At 39.9% G+C, this 20,788-nt stretch overlaps 1 protein-coding gene across 7 annotated transcripts in view; it reads left to right on the top strand.

Annotated features, from left to right (window-relative positions):
• The window catches only part of RBMS3 (RNA binding motif single stranded interacting protein 3), a 691,053-nt gene that overhangs the window by 418,247 nt on the left and 252,018 nt on the right, over nucleotides 1–20,788 (top strand). For all 7 annotated transcript variants that reach the window (XM_056483533.1, XM_056483538.1, XM_056483537.1 and 4 more), the window contains one exon: nucleotides 18,937–19,028. In XM_056483533.1, coding sequence (XP_056339508.1) covers nucleotides 18,937–19,028 — 92 coding nt within the window. The remainder of the gene's footprint in view (nucleotides 1–18,936; nucleotides 19,029–20,788) is intronic.

The raw sequence follows: 20,788 nt of genomic DNA, 5'->3' as shown, positions 1-20,788 counted from the left end.
TTTCCTAATATCCAATCTAAACTTCCTCTGGCATAACTTGAGGCCATTTCCTCTTGTCCAATTTCTTGTTATTTGGGCAAAGAAACCAACATTCAGCTCCCTGTAACTTCCCTTCAGTTAGTTTTAGGGAGTGTAAGATCCTCCCTGAGCCTCCCTCTTTTCTCCAGGCTAAACAACCCCAAATTCCTCAGCTGCTCCTCATAAGACTTGTGCTTTAGAATTTTTTTTAGCATTATTATTTTTGTTGGGGAGATGGATGTAGCCAGCAGTGAGGCCCAAAGAGTTAAAAATAGTCCTACTTAAGCAGTGGAAGAAGTGAGGATGTCAGCAAGGCACTTGCTGTGCTAACCTGGGTCTGCAGCTCTGTTGGTTCCAGCAGCCAGCTGGTTTGTCTGGAGCTGTTTTAGGGATCCCTGCACCTCTCTACCTGGGCTTGTACCTCATCAGGCTCAGGTGCACCGAGGGCAGCTGTGACCTCCAGCAGCAAAACATCAAAGCTGCTCTTCTTTCTGTGAGCCTAATGCAGCCAGCTGTTATTGATCCCCCGCTAGGAAACAGCCTCTGCACACCTGAAGTCACTGTCCTCGTCCTTTTCTCAATTTGCTGCCCTTGCCTGTCACGGGGAGATTTGGAAATTTATGTCTGTTGTGTATGAAGCAGGTTATTGTATTTTAGATTAAAAACAGCGGAACTGTCCTTGAAAGGTGCAGCCTGGGGAAGTAACAATGAAAATGGGTTTAAATTGTTTTAGTTAAGAAGAGATTAAGAAAAATGCTTTGATCTCCCATGGTAATCATGAACTTCAGCAGATGTACCTGAAGTCTGTAATGCCTTTTTCCACTTTCAGTTAAGCAAAAAAACCCACAACAATCTTGATTATTTTCATTTTTCTTTCAAAGAGAACGTTAGTGAGGGTGAATTAAATGCTCATTAAATTGAGCCAGCTTGGTAGATAGTTGTCTCCATTAGCTGGCTAATCTTTTGGGCATCAGCCATAATCAGAGAATTATTATTATTGTAGTCTGTGCCTATGCAGTGAGTTGGTTTTTCCTTGAGATGTCTGTATCAATCCACATTTGGATTTGAGTGTAGTGCATACTTATTATGCAAATTCAAGGGAGCACTTCAGGATTTATTAGGGTGCTACATACCTGATGGAGGTATGTTGTCAGTGTAGTAAATCACACCAAATTTGACCTGACCTCTTATTTTTATTTAAAATTTATCCATAAATATAATAATATGGATGCTTGTAAGCTCTGCCTACTTTGTAAGGAAAAAATAATTCAAGAAGAAAGGATTCGTTGGTTCAATTTATTCAGCTCCTTAAAAATACACATAGTAGCACATTGCTTCAAAATTACATGAGAGCAGAACAATTCGAGGCAAAGAAAAAAATAAAATGTTTCCAGTTAAAACTTGCTTTTCATTGTATCAGCTCGCTGTGGTTTGTCTGCATGACCCAGCTGCAATGAATGGAATCAAGCAAGAGCCTTTTGCCTGAGTCTTTCCTCTGTGCTAACAGGAAGAAGTAGTGGTGACAGTCCTACCCTTCATCATCACTGGGAGAGAACAGAGAGGGGAGGGAAAGAGAGACCAAGAGCTAATGAGAACAATATTTGGCCCAAATTACTTTTCCTGACCAAACACTTGGTATTTTTGTTCCAAAGGCCTCTGGCTCACAATGAAAATGAGCTAATCCCTATTAGGAAGTCTTTCTGGATTTTGACTGGGAAGTGTTTGGTGCTGAATGAAAAAGCTTTGAGAGAAGCTTTTGTCCATGTTGTGTTCTCATTAGCAGTGTTCTCATTAGTGAAGCCTTGTGATAAAAATGGGTGCATTGCCCTAGTTTTTATTTATTACAACTAGAATCCAATGTGCATGTATCCCTGATTTTTTTTTGTTTGTTTCCTTATCCAGCTATGCTGTGCCTTGCATGAGTGCCTCACTACCCTGTCCCTTCCTCTGTGTGCAATCCCAGCATGAGAGTCACCCTCCTTTTCCCTTCCTTCCTTCTCCCTTGGCACATGCCATGAGCTGGCAAGACCTTACCCCACACTGTAAGCTTGATAAAGGCTGAATAGTGACATATGCAGAGGGAAATGTCTGCTCTGCCCAGTTTTAGATACACTCACAAAACTCTCAGTTTAAAAACTGTTTTTCCTGTATGAATCCTGCAGAGAGAAGCTCCTTTGGAGGTGGTTTGGAAGATTAATCTCCCTTTGGGGCTCTGAAGTGCCCTACAAAGGAGCTGCTCTCCATTTCCTCTGACACATGGTGCTCCTGTCTCCTGTATTAGTCACCATTACCTGAAGCTGGGCAAAACTGATGTTCAGAAGCTGTCTTCTGAGTTGTCCTTCAGTGAACAAGTTTTCTCCTGCAGCAGCCATACTTTGAGAAGCAAAATAATCTTCTAATACCTGTTCCTTTGATTAAAAAAAAAGTGTATTCAGAAACTTTCTAAGGCCTCAAATTCATCTTGAATATTTTCTAGCTGCGTTTATAAGACAGAAGCAATATTGCAGAAGGGAATCCCTGCTGCAGCAGGCAAGCAAAAGCTGTGGCAGCAGCAGAGCACTGGCTTTCTCAAGCTGCTCTAGAAATGTGCTGCAACCCCAAACTGCAGCATGATCAAGAGAAGGTTTTGGGTTCTCTGTTCTGTGCCCTTTGCCCTTCAGCTAGGACCAAGCTGTCCTGTGTATTACAGGGTCTGGATAACAAAGTCCCTCCAGAGGCAGCCAGACTGAATCTTCAAAAATTGATTAACATGGCAGACTATTAAAAATACAAGTATGGTTTTGCTTGAGATACAGGGCTGCACTCCTTCATGAGAAAAAATTTCCATTCAAATAATTAGTACTCTCTGTTTCTGATTTATCTAGAAACTCTGGCATTTTCTCTGTCTAAAAGTCTCATTACTAGTAAGACTCTCATGATATTTTGGCAAGTCTGCTCCCCATTATGGATAAAATCAGTGAGTACAGAAACATATTGGACAAGAATTTTATTTTTTAACTGAAAGAAAGTTTGAATTCCCAGCGAAAACTTGGATTAGTTTTTCACTTTACTTTTTTCCCTAATTGCTTCCTTTGTTGCTCTATCATTTTAAAACAGGCCTTTTGTGCTCACTTTTCACCTTTTTTCAAAGTCCAGTTTGCTTGTTTCAACTGTAAAAGCTGAGGTGTTTTTTTTGTTTTGTTTTGTGTTGTTTTGTTTTGGTTTTTTTGAGAGCTACTGTTTCCCTCTTAATTGCTGAAATTAGCAGACAAAGGAAATTGGAGTCTGGAGAAGCTAGAAAAACAGGCTAGGAAAGAGGAGATGATGGAAGAAAATGACAGAAATCCATGAAACACAGTAAAGGAAAGATAAAAACATGGGAAGTATGGGAAAAACCAGAAAGTGTAGGGAGAAAAAGCAAGCAGAAAAGGAAAATAATGGCATTTCTAGAGAATGAGGTCTTCACTCTCTCCTTGCCTGCATTGGAATGCTTATGTGTTTGCAGGAAGCATACTGGGGTTTATGGAAACATCTTCCCTGTTGTCATCCCTGGACAGAATTATTCCTTTGAAATTACTTGCAGGAATGGAAAAGCCATTAATCAAGCCTTCTTCCTAGCCTATGCTTTGTCTTTTTAAGTACCTTAGAGGAGCAGGGAGAGGAGGAAAATGAAGAATAGGAGTGATCATCTCAGGATTGGAAAGAAATGGACAAGGCTGTCTGGAAAAAAAGAAACAAAAAGAGAGTCTACAGCAGAGCTTCCTACTACCAGTGCATCTCTAAAAAAAGGGGAGAAAGCGGTTGTGTGTGATTTGCTAGAGGAAATAGAGGAAGGTCAATAAAAAAAAAAAAAGCTAGCAACTTTTAAAAATATTATTTTCTACTTTACAAACCACCACACTACTTTATATATTTAAAAATAAAGGGAAAGCTTAAATGAAACACCTAATTTTATTTGTGCTTCTTTGGATGGTATGATGGCCAGGCGTTGTTTGTTCCAAGAGGGTCTGCTTCACCTCTTTGTTCCACTATGGGAACAAGTCTCTCCCACTGTTTATGTCTCAAGACCCCTGCCAGAAGTCTGCAGTTCTTGTCTTCCTGTGCAGAACCGTTTTGCTTGGCTGTGAGCATAAAAGCTCTGGGGAGGCACTGTCTATTAAGGCTAATTCTGTTTCAGCCTTATCCAATACTTTTGTCTCTTGTGTGGCTCTCTCACACTGTGTAGTTTGGCTGTAGCTATAATCTGTGTGCCTGTGAAATGTTGTGCTGGTTCAGTCGCTTTCCAGTGGCCATGTTCCACACACTCTTCTCAGATGCTTGCAGAGCTTAAGTGTATCCACTCATCAGTCTGACCTTCTGCACAGAACCAGCTACAGAACTTTGTGCAGCAGTCCCAGTAAATCCAGGCTGCATCTCAGCACTGCTGGTATGGGAAGAGGAGACCTGTGGAGGTCTCAGGCTGTTCAGGAGCTGGGGTTTTCAAAAGCACAGTGCTGTGCTGAGTAAACCTGTCCAAGCTAGTACTGAAAGCAGTGCCACAGTGGTGCTCTGCTAGTTTCTTTTTACACTTGATGAGAAACAGTCCTAAATATTCTGGGAGAACCACACTGTTCAGGCACTGCTCTTTGCCATGTGGGCAGTGCTGCCTTGTTCAGGGATGGTGGGAATGTCTCTGGTGAGATGCAGTGTGGATGTGCCTGTTGCACTTCAGGAGCAAAAACTGGATCTCCAATGCCAGTTCTAGAAACACTGCTGATTTGTTAGTGTCTCTGATATCCCTGTCTAACTGGCTTTTTTTGTGGTGCACTTGGGTGGTTGCTGTTGCTACTGCTGCAGATAGGTGATTAGTATTATGTGATGTCCTGGAGAACCCAAAGGAAGCTGAAGTGCTGTGGCTCTGTATGATCTCCACACACACAGAAAAGAGATCTTATTGCAACAGGCATGCTTTTGTGATGTTCTGCAGAGAACCAACATATACTGGGGGAATGATCTTACTCAAATTCTTGAGAGGATACTGTGATGAAGAGCTTCAGTGCTACACGCAGCATCTGGGACAATATCCAAAAAGCCCAGATGTTTTGTCTTCAGTGGCTTCATTTTTAGCTATTAAATGTGGAGTTTATTTTTTGGTTGGAAGATTACTTTTTTCTTACTTTTCCTAGTGTACACTAAAATGTTGACTTTCCTGAGGGAAGCTTGATTCTGTTGGTTGCCCATTAAACAAGTGCAATGCACTTGTGCCACGTCTGTGAGTTAGGATAGAAACCATGTCACTTGCTGGACTTTTTTTTCCTTTTTTTCTTTTTTTTTTTTATTTTTTCTTTTTTTTTCTCTTTTTTTCTTTTTTTTTTTTTTTTTTTTTTTTTTTTCTTTCTTTTTTCTTTTTTCTCTTTTTCTTTTTTTCATTTTTTTTCTTTTTTCTTTTTTTCCAAAGATCTTGCATTTTGTTATCCAGGACAACAATGCCTTGGTGCAATAAATGCAGACTTCCTACGTGGCAAAATCCTTGATAGGAAGGTGAAATGGGCATCTTAATTAGATATGGTGTATACTAAGGGAGGGAAAGGCTGTCTAATACTATAATCTGTCTCACATCATGCTTTGCATGAGATCCTTCATCTTTTCCATCTGCTTGTTCCTAGATACAGGCAAGGAAAGGCTACTTATTTTTCATGTGCAGTGTTTGTCCCAACCATCTAGGAAGCAGAAATGAAATGACAGAATTATATGATTTCTGGAAGACTAGGGAGGTTTTGTCTTTCCAAATGTCTCCCCTGTCTGTTGCTGAAACCTCATATTGTCTTCTAATGCAGGAGAGAGCACTAGGGAGGGTGAAGCTGTTGCACCCCATGAATAGACGAGAGTGGAAATCCCCATTTCTGTCAAAGGTTGCAAGCCTGGCATGTGAGGGAATTTATACCTCAGCTCCCTACTCTTGCCCTTAAGTAGTGAAAATTAAATCTGCTCTCAGGGTCATATAACACAATATCACTCAATGTATTAGAATTGCCCATTATATAGGGATTGCATTATATACAGAAATACATGGACATTCTGATTGATGCACCTGCCTGTGCCACCTCTGGAAGAGTCCCAGGTCTGCCCCAGAAATATGAAGTGGTGCCTAGGGAGGTGTAGGGGTAGGGCAGCAAGTTGTTGCCAAGGCTGCCATCTTTGTGTAATGGAAATGAGACGGGTTTCCTTTTGTGGCACTCTTTTGGCTGTGGGCCCTGAATACCTCATGAGCTAGTACCTCATCATCTTCCTCCATACACAGCCCTCCCTGCTCTCAGGGTGTGCTGGTGATGTGGGAAGGTGCTTCCCTTTGCATTTGGTCCCAAAAAGCGCCTTTGAGAGCTACAGGCCAACAAGAAAACAAGCAGCAAATTTTGCAGTACAACATTTCTACTCTTTAGGAAGCACAGCCGTGCCTGCTGGATATTTGTCTGGCTAATCCTTGCTGTTGACAGGAAGCAGACATGCAGGCTCAAAACATTTCCATCTCTGCACTGACAGCACCAACACGCGTTTGGCGACTGCGTGGGAGCCGCGCTGCGGTGCCCGTGCCTGTTCTGTGTCCTGCCACAGCAAGGTGGGCTGAGAGACTGACCCACACACAGCTCTGGGGAGATTTCACACTCTTGAAAGACCAGAAAATAATTTTCTTTATTTCCTTGATGTGGTGTGTGAGGATCCTGCTGGGCATTTCAAATGTCTTTTTCTCTTTTTGTGCGTTTTGGCTTCTTAGGCAAAATATATTTGCTGGGTTTGTGTGTTCCAGCAAAACTTCTTGCTGCTTCCTCTTTCATTTTTGTTTATTTGTTGGACTACACTGATGCACAACTGCTCTCTGCAAACTATTACAGACCTGGGCATCTCAGCAATTCTCTGTATAATTTATAAAAGCAGTGATATTTTTAATAATAAAATATCCCTCATTAATAACAGACTAATATCTGACTTGTCCTCATATTCATTTTTAAAAAGAATATTTTAGCATATCTCCCTTCTTCACATTTACCTTTTATTTTTAAACCTTGAAATTCATACCTTAATCTGGCTTCATGTGGTGGAAGTTGTTTTCCATTGTGTATTTGGCCTTTTACTGGCAGTATATATCAATGAGTTTGCTTCTTAATTAAATCCTTAAGGGTCTCTGGAGACCCTAAACTGAACAGCTTTATGTTCAGAGGATGCCTGAGCATTTAGGAAAAGCTACTGAACACAGTCCTTGCTGATATTCTTATGATCTGAATTCAGGATAGGACACAGCAATCATCACCATCAGCAATGCCTGCCCAGCCCCTCTTTCTAAGGCATGTATCAGATTTCTCATTTATTCTTCAATGATATTGCTGCCAGAGCTCCCTCAGTACCTGCTTGTTGGGAAACATTAGGCAATTACATGGAAAGGTAATTAGATGATCCTGAGGACTGGATTTTGAGAAACAGAAAAAAATTCAATAGTAAAGTCATTTACTTAGCAAGTAATAGAAGGAATTCTGAATGGAAAGTTGGAAGATAATTTCTATGGAAAGTGTTGGATGCCCCAAGCCAAAAATGAGCACAGTTGTGAAGGCAATATGTGTGTTACAAGGTGAGATCCTTCCAGTAAATAAAGGGTAGTATTAAATGAATTATATAAATCACTGATGCAACCCATGTGGTCATCTAATGTGGGGTTTTCATCATCCACATTCCAGAAAGACCCAGGATGTCTCTTCCAGTCCCATTTTTGTGCCTTTTTTCTCTACAAGCTCTGTGATGGTTAGTTGTGGCCATGAATTTCAGTATGCAGAAGCTTCCTACGTATTGGCATTTGTACACAGGGGATTGTCCTGCTGGTTTGGCCTCCTGATGCCTCACAGTCACCATCCATGTGGCTTCATCATGGGCTTCAGTGAGCACTTTCATCAGACCTTTGTGTGTGTGAATCCCATGTTCTGTACCAGCAGGGAATGTTACCTTCAAGCTGACACTGAAGAGCTGCCTTAATTCAAGAGAGGAAGGAAGGTGTTTGCTTCAGATTCAAATCTTATATTATTCACTTCATTCTTTTTCATGTATTAGAGATAGGTGATTTATAGTGATAGGAAACTTCTACTAGTTCAAAATTCAGATTTCATTAAAAGCCTGCACTTTACCTGCTTTATCTGTGTCTTCCACTTACCTACATTGCAGAACTATCTCAAATCTGAAGAAAATGGATTAGAGATCTTGAAAAGAGATTTTCTGATGTGATTTCTTCTCCATTATTTTTTTATTTTTTTGTTGACTTTTTTTTATTATTTTTTATTTTTTATTTTGTCTCAGCCTGGAAAACTAATAGGCATTTCTGGCTACCATAATAATTGCATTTTTGAACTTCAGGCTACAGATAAATGTAGAAGATACATGAAAAAAGGTTCAGAAGGTGCAACTGATATTTAACTACAAAAGAAAAAGGGCACCCTGGGCAATATAGCTATAAAACTATAAGGATACTGAAATTCTGATTGTCTGAAATACTGTCTAAGTCCAAAATCATTGGGCAATAAATGTACACTGTCTTTAACATGGATTTTGTTCTCACCTGTGTGTTGTAACTTATCCTGCCCTTCTCTGCTGTGTTTCTCCTCCACAGCACAGGCAGAATGTTGGTTATTACCACCAGTCATTTTTGAAAGCACATTGACCTCTTGCTCAAAGGTCACTGGTATTTTAGCCTGATGGTGGTGGTGGTATCAGGATCATTTCCTTAGAAATATGAAATACTCAGAAGATATTGCTCATCTCTGCCTAAAGTTCCAAGACATCATGGGTGTTGATGGGTTGGAATAGGAGCTCTTTGCATGTTATCCAAAATGTTTATCACAGCAAAGGTTGGCATGCCAGAATTGGCCAACTGGCATGAAAAAAACATTTCACTTTCTTGGGAAAGTGTTATCACTTTGCTGCCTTTTAGAAACTGTAGTTGTTTTCTGAATTACAAGTGGTTTGCATAAAGAACATAAATTGCTGTGCTCTTTATCACTGCTTACTGTATGACAAATATACAGTCCAATTTTTCAAGTGCAGTGTCTTGAAAATGAATGTGTATTTGAAATGAAAACTATTTCAGTACTTGAGCACCCTCCCTCTGGAACAGACTAGATAATAACATGTTCATCACCTTGGGTTATTTTAATATTTCCTGAAGCCTGCACAAGATGCTTTCTATTTTCTTGTCAAAACATACTGAAAAGAAAATTATTTTTAATAAAGTACAGTAATCACAGTGTGATCACCAAGTGCATCTTCTCTTGTCAGATTGTTTCTTCCTACTTGCAAGGATTTGCAGTTACTTAATGTTAAGATTGCTGAGCAATCCAATGTTGGGAGAAAGAGAATGGAATATTTCATTTCTGACTAAGAGCCGTGGGGGATGCACAGCATCCTCCTTTGCCTCCTAGAATAGTATCACTGTTTAAAATGAGTGCTGGAAGAGCTGGCTGCTGTGAGATTTGATTTCTCTCCTCCCAGTATTTCACTGCTGTCTTCCATAGGTGTGGTGCACTGGAAGTAAAGCACCCAGAGATTTTGTTTTGTCTGTCCATGGAATGCCATGCCAGATAGCAGCCCTGAGAGGTGCAGGACAATATTAATGCTCATTTCTAACTAGTCCACAGGAGCTGGAATTAGTCTCATAGTTTCTTAGGTTATGTGTCTTTTTGGTGAACAGAAGGTGGATAACTTGCATAACTTTGGGTAAACTGAGGTCCACTATTTAGAAGAGAAAATCAGTTGTCTTCCACAGGCACTGGGAGCTTTCAAAGTAATGGCTGAATCATTGAATCTTTTTTTTTTTTTTTTTCTAAACTGTTTCTCTACACCAGGTTTTTTACTCAAGTCGCTCAGGTCTAAAATAAGTGATGGACAAATCTCAAGAGGTTTGGTTTCATATCTTACCCAAACATTATCCAAGCTAAGTAAAGCTCTGGAGTCTGCATAGCTGAGCATGAAACCTCAGAAGAACAGACTTTCTCATGAGAGTGTCAGTGTTTCCTGCTGTCTGGAAATACTGAGAAAATAGTCTTTCTTGTGGTATTTTGAAACTTCAGCATCTGGACGTTGCTGTAATCAGAGGAAAGTGAATATGAGAAATAGTGGTTTAAAAGCAAACCCTTTTTCAGTCTTGGGTGTAAGTGTTCCTTTCAAGTTTTCCAGGGAAGCTATTAATTGATACTGTAACTCTGGGTCTCAAAGCAGGTGATCTAAATCTGAAACTGCAAATTTTGGTTATTTTGCTCTGGGTATTGCAAAATATTATCACTTGTGAGGCACTGAGTGTTTCTCCAGTCCAGGAAAGAAATGGCTATTGTATCCTTCCCTCCCTTTTTTGCAAATATGTAACTAAGCACTCCTCTTGCAGTACTTGTGTTTGGGAGAACATTCTGCTTTCTTCAATCACTGCTTCAAGTGAAATTTAGCTCAGCTGCAGAGCCACAATGACTGTCTCATGCTACAGAAATCTAGTGAAAATAATCTTAATGACTATATTATACAACTAATATATTGACAAAAATGTTATGCTAGTAAATAACTGCAGTGTTGAATCATAAATAGGTTTATATGACAGTTGTAGATGTGAACTATCCCTGTATTTAAAAATAGAGTTAATCTTCATTTTGGATTTTGACAGTAAATCAATGAGACTTGCAGAGAGATTTGCTTCAAAAGTTGAAGATGGAAAAGTGTGTTTATCTCTTGTCCTTCTGCCACTGCAAGATTTACAATATGTTTTTTTTATTATTATTCAGTCCGTATTTAGTAACTTGAGCAATGAATTTTCCATCATTGGTTTTGTGTGATTAATCCAAGTTTGTGCCGTTAGCAAATACCAGGAAATATTTCTCAACTTCCCTCTCAGTTTATTTTCACCAAGATTTTCATTCTTTGGCAGGTCCTCACAAAGTTTTAGGTCTCTCTGTGCTGGTGATGTGCTGCAATTAGGGTTACCCATAAGTATTCACTCACATGTAAGTTCACTTTTAAGGCACCAAACATCTGTCGTATCTTAGGGATAAACAAAATCTGCAAAATCTGGATTTTTATGGCTATGTTTGTGTTCTTTCCAGAATTTTCTTTCTCAGTCTTTGGGGTTCTGAATTGCCAGGAATGCTGTGTAAATTGAGAGAGGGTACTCCAGTGCAGTGCTGTTTTCTTGATACGTATATTTGCTAAATTCATTACTTCTTATGCCTCTCCCCCTCACAGTTGTGATTGCAGTCACCTTTCACAAAGAGCTTCTGTCAGTTTTGAGATCTCCTTCTGTTTCTTCAAAGACTAAGGTTTTGGAAGCATGAAGTTCCAGAAAAATAGACATGAATATGCATATATATATAGTTACTTACTTATTGAATAAGTACTTCTTTCTCACATAGCAAAGTTTTGTAGGTTTCCTTGTATTGTTTCCTTTACTTATCAGAGATTGGCAAAAATAATTTAGAATCAGTTTAAAATACATTAAAATATTATCATGAGTTCCATACTTCAGTTTTGCATTAAAATATTATCATTAATTACTCAATGCAGTTAATAATAACCTGTATTCCTATGCATTCTGCTTAAATCAAAGTAATTGAATGTTCAAATTAAGAATGTGTTTGCAAAAAGATCTCTAAAAATTCTGTTAGTTAATGCTGGTTTTCTCCAGTTCTCTTGTTACAAAGGGGATTCAAATAATGCAAGAGGCAAAAGAAATCACTGTAGAAACATAATCAAAGTGACAGTTTTGTGCTGTATTTCCATATCAAGCTAAAGCAAACAAAAAAAAAAAAAATCAACTATATATGCATACTTAACAATGTAGGTGCATCTCTGGGGAATGAACTGAAATGAAGGGACTATTTCTTTTTCTTGCATTTAAGAGTCTCCACTTCCAATTATTTGTCTGACTATATATTAGGTATTTTAATTAAAAGGTGATGATTCACCACTTTCTAGCCACTGAGAACATTTTTATAAAGTAGAGATTTAAAAAGAGTAATAATGTAGACTATTTTACTATTACTCTGAGCATTTGGAGCTTTAGGAATATTTTAGCACAATTTGAACAATGAAAGAAAAAGCTGTTTTTGGTAATTTTGTGTTCAAGGGTGATTCAGCTTCTTTGCTTGCTAACTCTAATTTTCCAAGGCTTATAAAACTTTAATTTGATTCTTTATCTGAGCATAAAACAATGTCTGAAAATTGCATAGTAAATTACTAGATAATCACCTTTTTTGCAGACTACCTGATTGTCAGAATGAATACTGCCTTTTAAGAGACACTCTAAATAAGCGCTGGGCAAAAGTGGACTTTACAACTCAATTTAGTTTTTTTTTAAAAAAATCCTAGTAATTTCTTCTAAATGTGAAGGAGAAACATCTCTTTGATTATTATGTATTTTCTTAGCTGTATATTTATACTAGTGTATGTGTTAAAACTTCATGCTTATGTTTTCAAATGTGTGCATATATATGTAAAGATATTTGGAGGTGATATCAAAAAGTTAAAATAAGGTATTTGTGATAAATATATTCTATTTCATGGTTTCTTAATTCATCAAGAAATATGAGCTTTCTGCCTCTTCCCTAGGCTAGTATTCCTCTCCCTCATCACATCTCCTTTTGTGGGTGGTTTTTAATTTCCAGTCTCTGAGTAATGTTAGCAGAAACATTGATGCAAAAACCAAGCACTCTCTTAAAATTACTTTATCCTTCTTTTTGTCCAAACAACCTCTACACCCCTTGAATACCCAGCCTGTATGATATGCTCAGTCTTCTCTATTCTGGATTTCAGATCTAATATATTGAATTCTAGATGGTCAGAAACAAGAACTGGGAGCTTTTTTCCATTATAGAAGCATTGTATGCTGGTGGGAAGCCCAGTTCCAAATGGTACATCAGACCTAGAAAAAAACTTTATGTATAATGGAATTGTAATTACACATAAACAAATCTGTGTTCATCTTTTAGAAGTTCCTCCACTATTATGTAATATTATGCAAAGTTTACATATCTTGTGCTGCCAAAAGGAGTCATTGTGACCCAGTCAAGCTCTCCAAGGTGGGAAAATGTCAGAGCTGGAATTCCTGCATTGCCACAGCTTCCCTTAAATGCCCATACAGCCCCTACAGAGGGCTTGGCAGGAGTGGGGCTGCCTGGGACAGTCAGCCTTTCCCTCTGGCAGGAAGGGAGCAAAGATGTCAACCTACAGAAACCAAGCATTAACTCTTGATGAAGTGGGTTTGTTGGCACCAGTGGAACCAGAAGAGCTCCTCAGTATCTGTGAGCTCCCCATGAGTGTATTTAGGTGATTTCAAGAGTAGTGCCCCAGGAGCAGAGGCTGAATTGGTGCCCAGACTCCATGCCAGTCTCCTGGCTGGATGGGTCAGGTCTCCTGTCCCATCTGTGTTTGTGTGGATGTGTGGGAGCCAGCAAACAGAGAGTACTGGTTGACTTGAACTCAAGTGATTTAAAGCAGCACCTGGCCAGAGGTCAGATGTGGTGTTTGGCCTTATGTCAGGGTCAGGCTCAGAGCTCACCATCCCCAACTTATCTTCCCTCGTTTGTCATGGCTTCTCCTTTCTCAGTCCCTGCCAGAGGTTCCTGTCTCTGCAGAGCTCCAGCTCAGCAGAGTGCCAGGGCACTCCACTCCTCACTTCTAGAAAACCACACTTTTCCTGCTCTTTGGCATTTTATTCCATTTTATTGTGGCCCTAGGTGATCAGGTGGCTAAGTGTAAGTGCTAATGGGGGACCAAGCTGCTAGGGCACCTGGAACCTCTGTCCCCATGCTCTTTGAGTAACTAATGCTGCTTTCAGCAGTGACTGAGGAGCTGCCTCAGTGCTCCAAAAAGGCTCTCACTCCTGTCAGTACACCAGCAGAGCTCCCCAGAGAGGTGGAAAGCCCACATGCACCAGAGGAAGCTCACCTTTGCTCTGTGCCACCATCCAGCACTTCACAAGAATTACAGGAACCTCAAGTGGCAGGCAGTCCCTTAAATTATTTGGAATTACCCCCAAGTACCCGATCCATCAGGGCAATTCAGTTTGATGTCTAAGAGCTCTACACACCTGCAATTACTTAAATCCACAGAATTGCACCCACAGGTATTTGCAGGCACAAAAATGTTGGCATAAAATTAGAAGCCATTTCCTAAAACCTGTGCCGAAATTTTGATGATATACTATATGAGGGGTTGTTATTTTGAAGTGGATTTGTGGAAAGCAATTGAAAATCTCCAGGCATCCCATCTGTGTTTAAAGTAACAACAATAACAAAACTTTAAATTAGCATAGGAGATTTAAGACATTTCAGGAAAACATTGATTAAATCTGCCAATGAAATGAACGTGTTTGGCGAGTGACCTAATTAGTGTATACTTGGTTCTTTTTCACTGCACTGCTTACCACTAATTGCTGTTCTGCTGGTCTTCTCCTGACAAGTAAGAAAAAAACAAGGATGAGGGATTTGTTGAGGAAATAGTGACATTCAGTTTTAATTCATTTGAACCTGCTGCCAAGCTTAATTATGGAACTGAGAAACTGAGACCAGGAGGCCCCCAGCCATTTAGGTTATAGGAGATGTTTAGTGTCTGCCAGTGTATTTGGGTAGCACTGATTGCAGCTAGCTATAAACTTGAGTTTGCTGATGCTTAGCTATTTTCTTTCCCCCACAGGTGAAAAAAAACCCACAAACCCACACTGGTTTTATTTTTAAAATTTAATTATTTAGCCCTAATGGCATCAGACCAACACAAAATTACAGGAATTGTCTTTCTAAAAGGAAAGGTTTAGCAATTATTCCAAATGGTCTTGTCCTGAGTTTTTTTGTGTGTGTGCTTGCATGTAGGAGCTTGCAATATGTCATTCTACCAAAAAACCTCTTGGGATCCTGGAGGACTTGTAGCATTGGAGTACCAAAATCACCCTCAGTGTAAGTACAGTTGAGGTGAGGGGCTCATGTTAGTGATAAGTTAAATTCCCATCTCTCAAAGCAGCAGGGGACAACACAGCTTTCCTGATTTGTGTTTGGAGTTCTTAAAGGAAAATGTTAGGATGCTTCAGGAGAAAAGGGGAAATAGTTTTGGTTTTGGTTTCCTGTGGTGGCGGTGGATTCTTGTGAGCACAGTCTGAAGGTCCTGGTTTAGAATCTGAGTTCATTTTTCATTATGTTCTGCATAAAAACTGGGGGGAAAAATGTATAATCCATTGACCAGAATGTTTACAAGACAGTGAACACACAATAAAAAAGCAGGGGAAAGAAAGGAAAAAAAAAAGCTGTGGAATTCGAGTCTAGCAGAGGGACAGTCTGGTGGGGCTTGCACTTGTTTTTAAAGGAGGAAAAAGAAATGTAGATGTTTTCTTAGAGCAGCAGGGTCTGATTGGCAGACCCTGATCTGAATTTCATCCCGGGGGAGATTCCAACCATTTTCCTACCTTTTCCCAGGAGGAGCCAGGGAACAGAGCAGGGATGGATGCTGGGGCAGCCAAACCCAGCCACAGTGCACCTGCCAGGGGCAGCCACAGCAGCCCAGTGCTGCTGGCAGGGAGCACAACCCACTTCAGCCACAGCCTGGACAAGAGGCAAGGACTCTCAGGGAGTCTGGGGCTTCGTTTACACTTTGGAGAACACTGGAGAGGATGTTCCAAGAGCCAGGTTTAGCTTTTGTGGGGGCTAAAACTTCATCCACCCAGACAAGCAAATAAAAAATCCAGCAAAAAAATCCCTAGTGCAGAAAAACCCAAAACCCAAACAGAAAAACCAACACTGTGTAGTTGGTGCCCGAGACACAAAAATGAAGTGAGATGATAAACAAATGAAATATGTTAGTGTGGGTCACTAACAAAGACTATAAACATCTACGTGGAGGAACAGAAACTCACAAAAAGGCAACGTGCCTGGTTTTCTGTTATATAGCATTGCAGGGTTCTTGTAAGGATACTTGAGTGCTGAAACAGCCTGGGAACTTGGCTTCCCCTGCAGCAGATTGATGTTCTTTGGACGGGTTTTCAGCCATGGAGTGATTTTGTCCTGATGTTCTGTGTGTGGTGGAGAGATGTGTCAGGAGGGGGGAGGGCTACAAAAAGATACTTGGAATGGAAATGAGCTTGAGGGGAGGAAAAAGAACAGCTTTGCAGTGAGACTGGGAGTAGTAGTACTAGAATGTATAATGGGCAGCTAAAGATGTGGGGTATTTGTCTCAAGACTCCACTGGATCTGTGATATGGTCATATCGACCCTTGTGCACACTGAAAAAATGCTTAGAAGATATTAATGGTTTTAGATATTACGGACTGATGTTACTCTTCAATAATTTATTATGCTAGATGTACCTGACATCTGTGATACAACACTGGAATATTCTTACACAGTCTGATTTTTATTTACAAGCAAAACTAACTTAGATGTGAATAATTATTGTGCTGTCTAGAAATTCATACTAAAAATAATTTCCTTTCTATTTCTTCATACAAGAAGTCTGTACTCTACACTGATGCTAAATATAAAAATCTAACTCTGTTATCTGTTTTTAATGGCAAGATTAAAATTACTTTTGCACTTTTACCTCCTAATTGTTGGGCATGGAAATGGTAAGAAATAAAAAACAATTTAGTTTTCTGAGAAGACCACCTCACTGTCCTAAAAAGTAATTTTCTTAGTGTTTGATTTAAGCCATCCCATCACTTCCCAAGACATTTCAGATTTCCCATTTGACAGCTCTGGCTTCTTGTCTGGATCTGTCATATAGGAAAATGGAAGTTGCATCTAATTGTATCTCTCTTCTCCCTCCCAGAAGTTTCTCTCCCAGAGGGCAAAGTCATTGCAGAAATCCAGGGAGGACTCTTGCTCCCTGGTAGCATGTTTTTCAGTTCAAAGCAGCATCAGCTTTACTGCTGCTCTGCAGTGAGAAGAGAGCTTGGATAGCACTGCAAAGGAAAATGCGATGTAGGACAGGCTGATTTAAAAGTGGCTTGCAGTGAAAAAGGAAAATCAAATGAGGGAATCAGAGAAGGTCAAACACTCTTCACATCCCCAGGTTGATCAAACTCTAGTGTTTACTAGATTTGTTAACACAGTGTCCCTCAGTCTGTAGTATTGCCCTATCGAAAAAAAACTCCCCAATCCTTCCCATGACAAGAAACCCTCCACCAAACAAACCAAAACAGAAAACTGAGCAAAGAGAAGAAAGGTTCAGATCTTGACTTCGCTACAGAATAGTACATTTCATGCTCCTTAAGTCACCAGTTTCTTTAATAATTTTGTGTTTCTTTTTTCTTATTTATTTTAATATTCTTAAAACTTTCTGAATGAGATTTAAACCAAGAAAGAAAAACATCCATTGTACACAAAATTCTTTCATGATTGGACTACCCCCTGCATTGAGCAATGTATGCATACCAAAATATTAATAGAGACATTTGTAATTTGAGGGGCAAGGTGATCACAAAGCACACACTCCTATACCTAGAATTTGTGCAGAGAGGATGGCAATGAAGTCTCCCAGGAGTAGAAAGAAAGGCTGGGAAAAGAAATACAAATGGATACAGCAGGAAATCATATCTGTGGTTGCCTCCTGTAGGATGTGGATTGACCTGGTAAATGGAGATGTCTGCAAAGAAGCTATAAATATGCTTGTGCTAATATTATTAAAGCTTTCAGGCAGTTCAGTTTCATCCATATGGCTTTCCAGGGAGATGCCAAAGATGTGGCCCCTGGCCACAGCTTGTCTGAGCAGCACATGCCTACCTGTGCTGTAATTGCTTAATAAGATGTAGGGGTTTTCCCTGGATGGATTGTGAAATATATGCAGATGCCTAAATAGGTGCTTGGTGAGATTTTTAGATCTTCCTAATTCAGTTGAAATCTTTATGAGCAAGACATTTGAAGGCTGTTGAAGATCAGAGAGAGCTCAGTGCCTTAAAAGTTATGAAAAGCGATTCCTTGCCCTCTTGCCCCTCCTTCATATCTTTAGGAAAATAAAATACTTTCAGAGTTGTTGCTTTCCAGTACTGGCTTAACAGCACTGGGCTTGCTGTGACATACCAATGTTGCTGGCTAAAGGAAGGAAAAAATGGAGAGGGAGGAAGAGAAGATAGGAAGTGACTGGCTGATTAATATACTAACTAATGCAAATAGTGGGAGTAAGAAAGCCACTTAAAAGCAGATGATTATCCCTTGCCAATCCCTAAGATCTAACCTCTAAGCTGTTGTTCAGATGATACCCCAAAGCAATTCCTGGCAGAGATCTGTCCGTTGTTCCAGCAGAGAGAGCAGTGAGATGAAAGGGATGTGGTTTAACCAAAGCTGAGGCTTTGCTATCTCACCATCTTCTAGGGTTATCTGGCAGTTGCCTGTAGAGCACACTTTGGGATTTCTCCCTGAATTGGTCCCACCTGCTGGAAGGCTGCTTTCCCTGCCCCTGCACACATGGCCCCAGCCTGCCACAAAGACCTGTTGCCCTCCTCTTCTGAAGCTTAATCCTTGTGTGGGATTAAAGGACAAGAGAAGAGGTGTTTTCCCATGAAACCAGCCATTGCAAGTTCCAGCTTTGTATCCCAGGAAGGTCCATAATGTTCCCTCCTCTTATGGAAGAGATGGGGCAGGACTCCAGAGCATGGAGTCCCATGAGTGTGTGTGCCCTTCTGTTGCCAGGGACCTTTAATCTCTTGGGACAAAGACCTGCCTACACTCCCCCTTCTGCTGCATCTCTTCTAGCACTTTGAGGCTTCAAGCCACTGCATTCCATTAAACACCACTAGGTTCAGGAAAAAAGATGTGACAAGTAGAGGTGTGGTGGCAGTGCTACTGGAAGATTTTAAGGCAGTGCGAGAAATGGAAAGATGTTCCTTCTTTTTGAAAATAAAATCCTTATCTGTGCTCATACACATGGATAATACTGAAAATCTGTATTTATCTGTTTATCTTTCAGGTTATGGTTTTGTAGATTTTGACAGTCCTGCAGCAGCACAGAAAGCAGTAGCATCTCTCAAAGCAAATGGGGTGCAGGCGCAGATGGCAAAGGTAAGAACTGTGTCATTGCAGATTTATTTCAGCTGTTGGGTTAAATTTCCAAGGGTTTGTTTTGCTCCTGTTTTTCTTAAGGTTTTGGATTGCTAATTCTAAAGATTCTTTCATCCTTTGGCTCCAGAGCCTTGTTCATTCCATGGTTTGTCTGTGTTCCTGAGAGCTTCTCATGCAATGGGTTCTGCTCTGACTCTCTCTCTCTGCCCCTCTGTCTGGAGAGGGTTGTAAGACAGAGCACTGAAGTGGAAGAGCATTGGAAATGCCTTTTGCTAAGTACAGGGTGAAAGAGTTGCCTTTTCTTCTCCTTGAAGTTGTCTTCATTTGGTTCCTTTGCTTTGGAAAAGTTACTCTTTTCTGGCATGGCTGGTGGGCTTCTCTGAAAGAGTGATTGGCTGAGCATAAGGAAAATCTGATTGATCCTCCTAGGTTTGGCTTCTCCCACTTGTTTTTTTTTATTTATTTTGAGGACATGCATGAAAGTGTAGAAGGTAGCTGAAAGAATAGTTGCTAAAGGTTGTCTGGAGGTGGCTGGCATCTGTTCACAAAGGCTGCAGGAGCCACAGCAAGCAGTGAGCTCAATCACTCTGGTCTTGGAACTGTCCTTCGTCCCCAGGCAGAGGGGCTGATGGTGAGACAGAGGTTATAGCAATGACCCTCCAGCTGTTGCCTTTCTGGAGGTAGATTGATGTGTCTTCGGGTCTAGACTGTGCCAGCCAGCAAAAATAGCTGTTGCTTTCTACTTTAAAAATGCCTTGCCTGAGAATCACAAAAGGCACTTAATATTGCCTGATTTAGTCTGTGTAGATATGATGCTGTCCTAGAATCTAAAACAGTGAAAGCAAACAGGTAATTACAAAAAAAAGGAGGGAAATCAACTAATAAATAACCATCAGATTTGAAGATTTCCACTTAAAGGAATGTTGCTGGTTTAAGCCTTTGTTTTTCAGTGATGTCTTAGTAAAAACATAGTTTTGTTTTGGTTTGTGATTTTTTAAATTATTATTTTATTTTACGGAGAAAAGTAACTGCTGGTAAATGAGGTTCTTTTGCCTTCTACTGAACTGTGCCTGAAAGAAACTGGATGTCATCGATGTATTTCTGTTTAACAGAGTGTACAATGCAAGCTAGGCTGTTTTATTGGCCCTTAGTTTTTATTGACACATGGTGATAAAACATATTTGCTTCAAATGGGTAAAAGATGGCAAGCTGAAGAATGTGAACTTCTGCTAAGGACTGTGCTATTTTATTTCTCAGATATACAGCATGTCCTTGTTAAAATATAGGCAATTTGATGCATTAGTCTAGCTGCAGAAAAGAAACCAAAGACAGGAGATATGTTTTGTCCTAATGATTGATATCAAATAGCCATTTCTAGCAAGGAGTAAATCTATATAAATGTGTAAAATATCTAAATCCATATAAAACTGTGCAGTTTCAGATTTAAAGTTATAGATTTAAAGATAGGATTGAAAGATAAATCTATGCTTGGGGTTGTCAAAATTCAGAACAATGAACAATTGCAGTACTTATATTCATGGAAACACCAGAAAAGAGGGTGACTTAAAACATTGTGGTTTGGATTGTCCAATATTTAGGTACTAAAATCAAAGCCTGATGTTTTCAGAGAGGGAAGGGCTGCCCCAACCCTTGGTTGGTTTGTTTTTTGGGGAACTTGCTGCAGGAATATTTTGTCCTGTGAGATTTTGAGGCGGCTGATGTGTACACATTTGTTTGCATAAGACTGACTGTATTTTTAT

Source organism: Oenanthe melanoleuca, chromosome 2, assembly GCF_029582105.1.
Source record: "Oenanthe melanoleuca isolate GR-GAL-2019-014 chromosome 2, OMel1.0, whole genome shotgun sequence".
Classification (NCBI taxonomy): Eukaryota; Metazoa; Chordata; class Aves; order Passeriformes; family Muscicapidae; genus Oenanthe; species Oenanthe melanoleuca.
The sequence above is the reverse complement of the archived record's forward strand: the minus strand, read 5'-3'. Positions and strand labels throughout refer to the sequence as shown.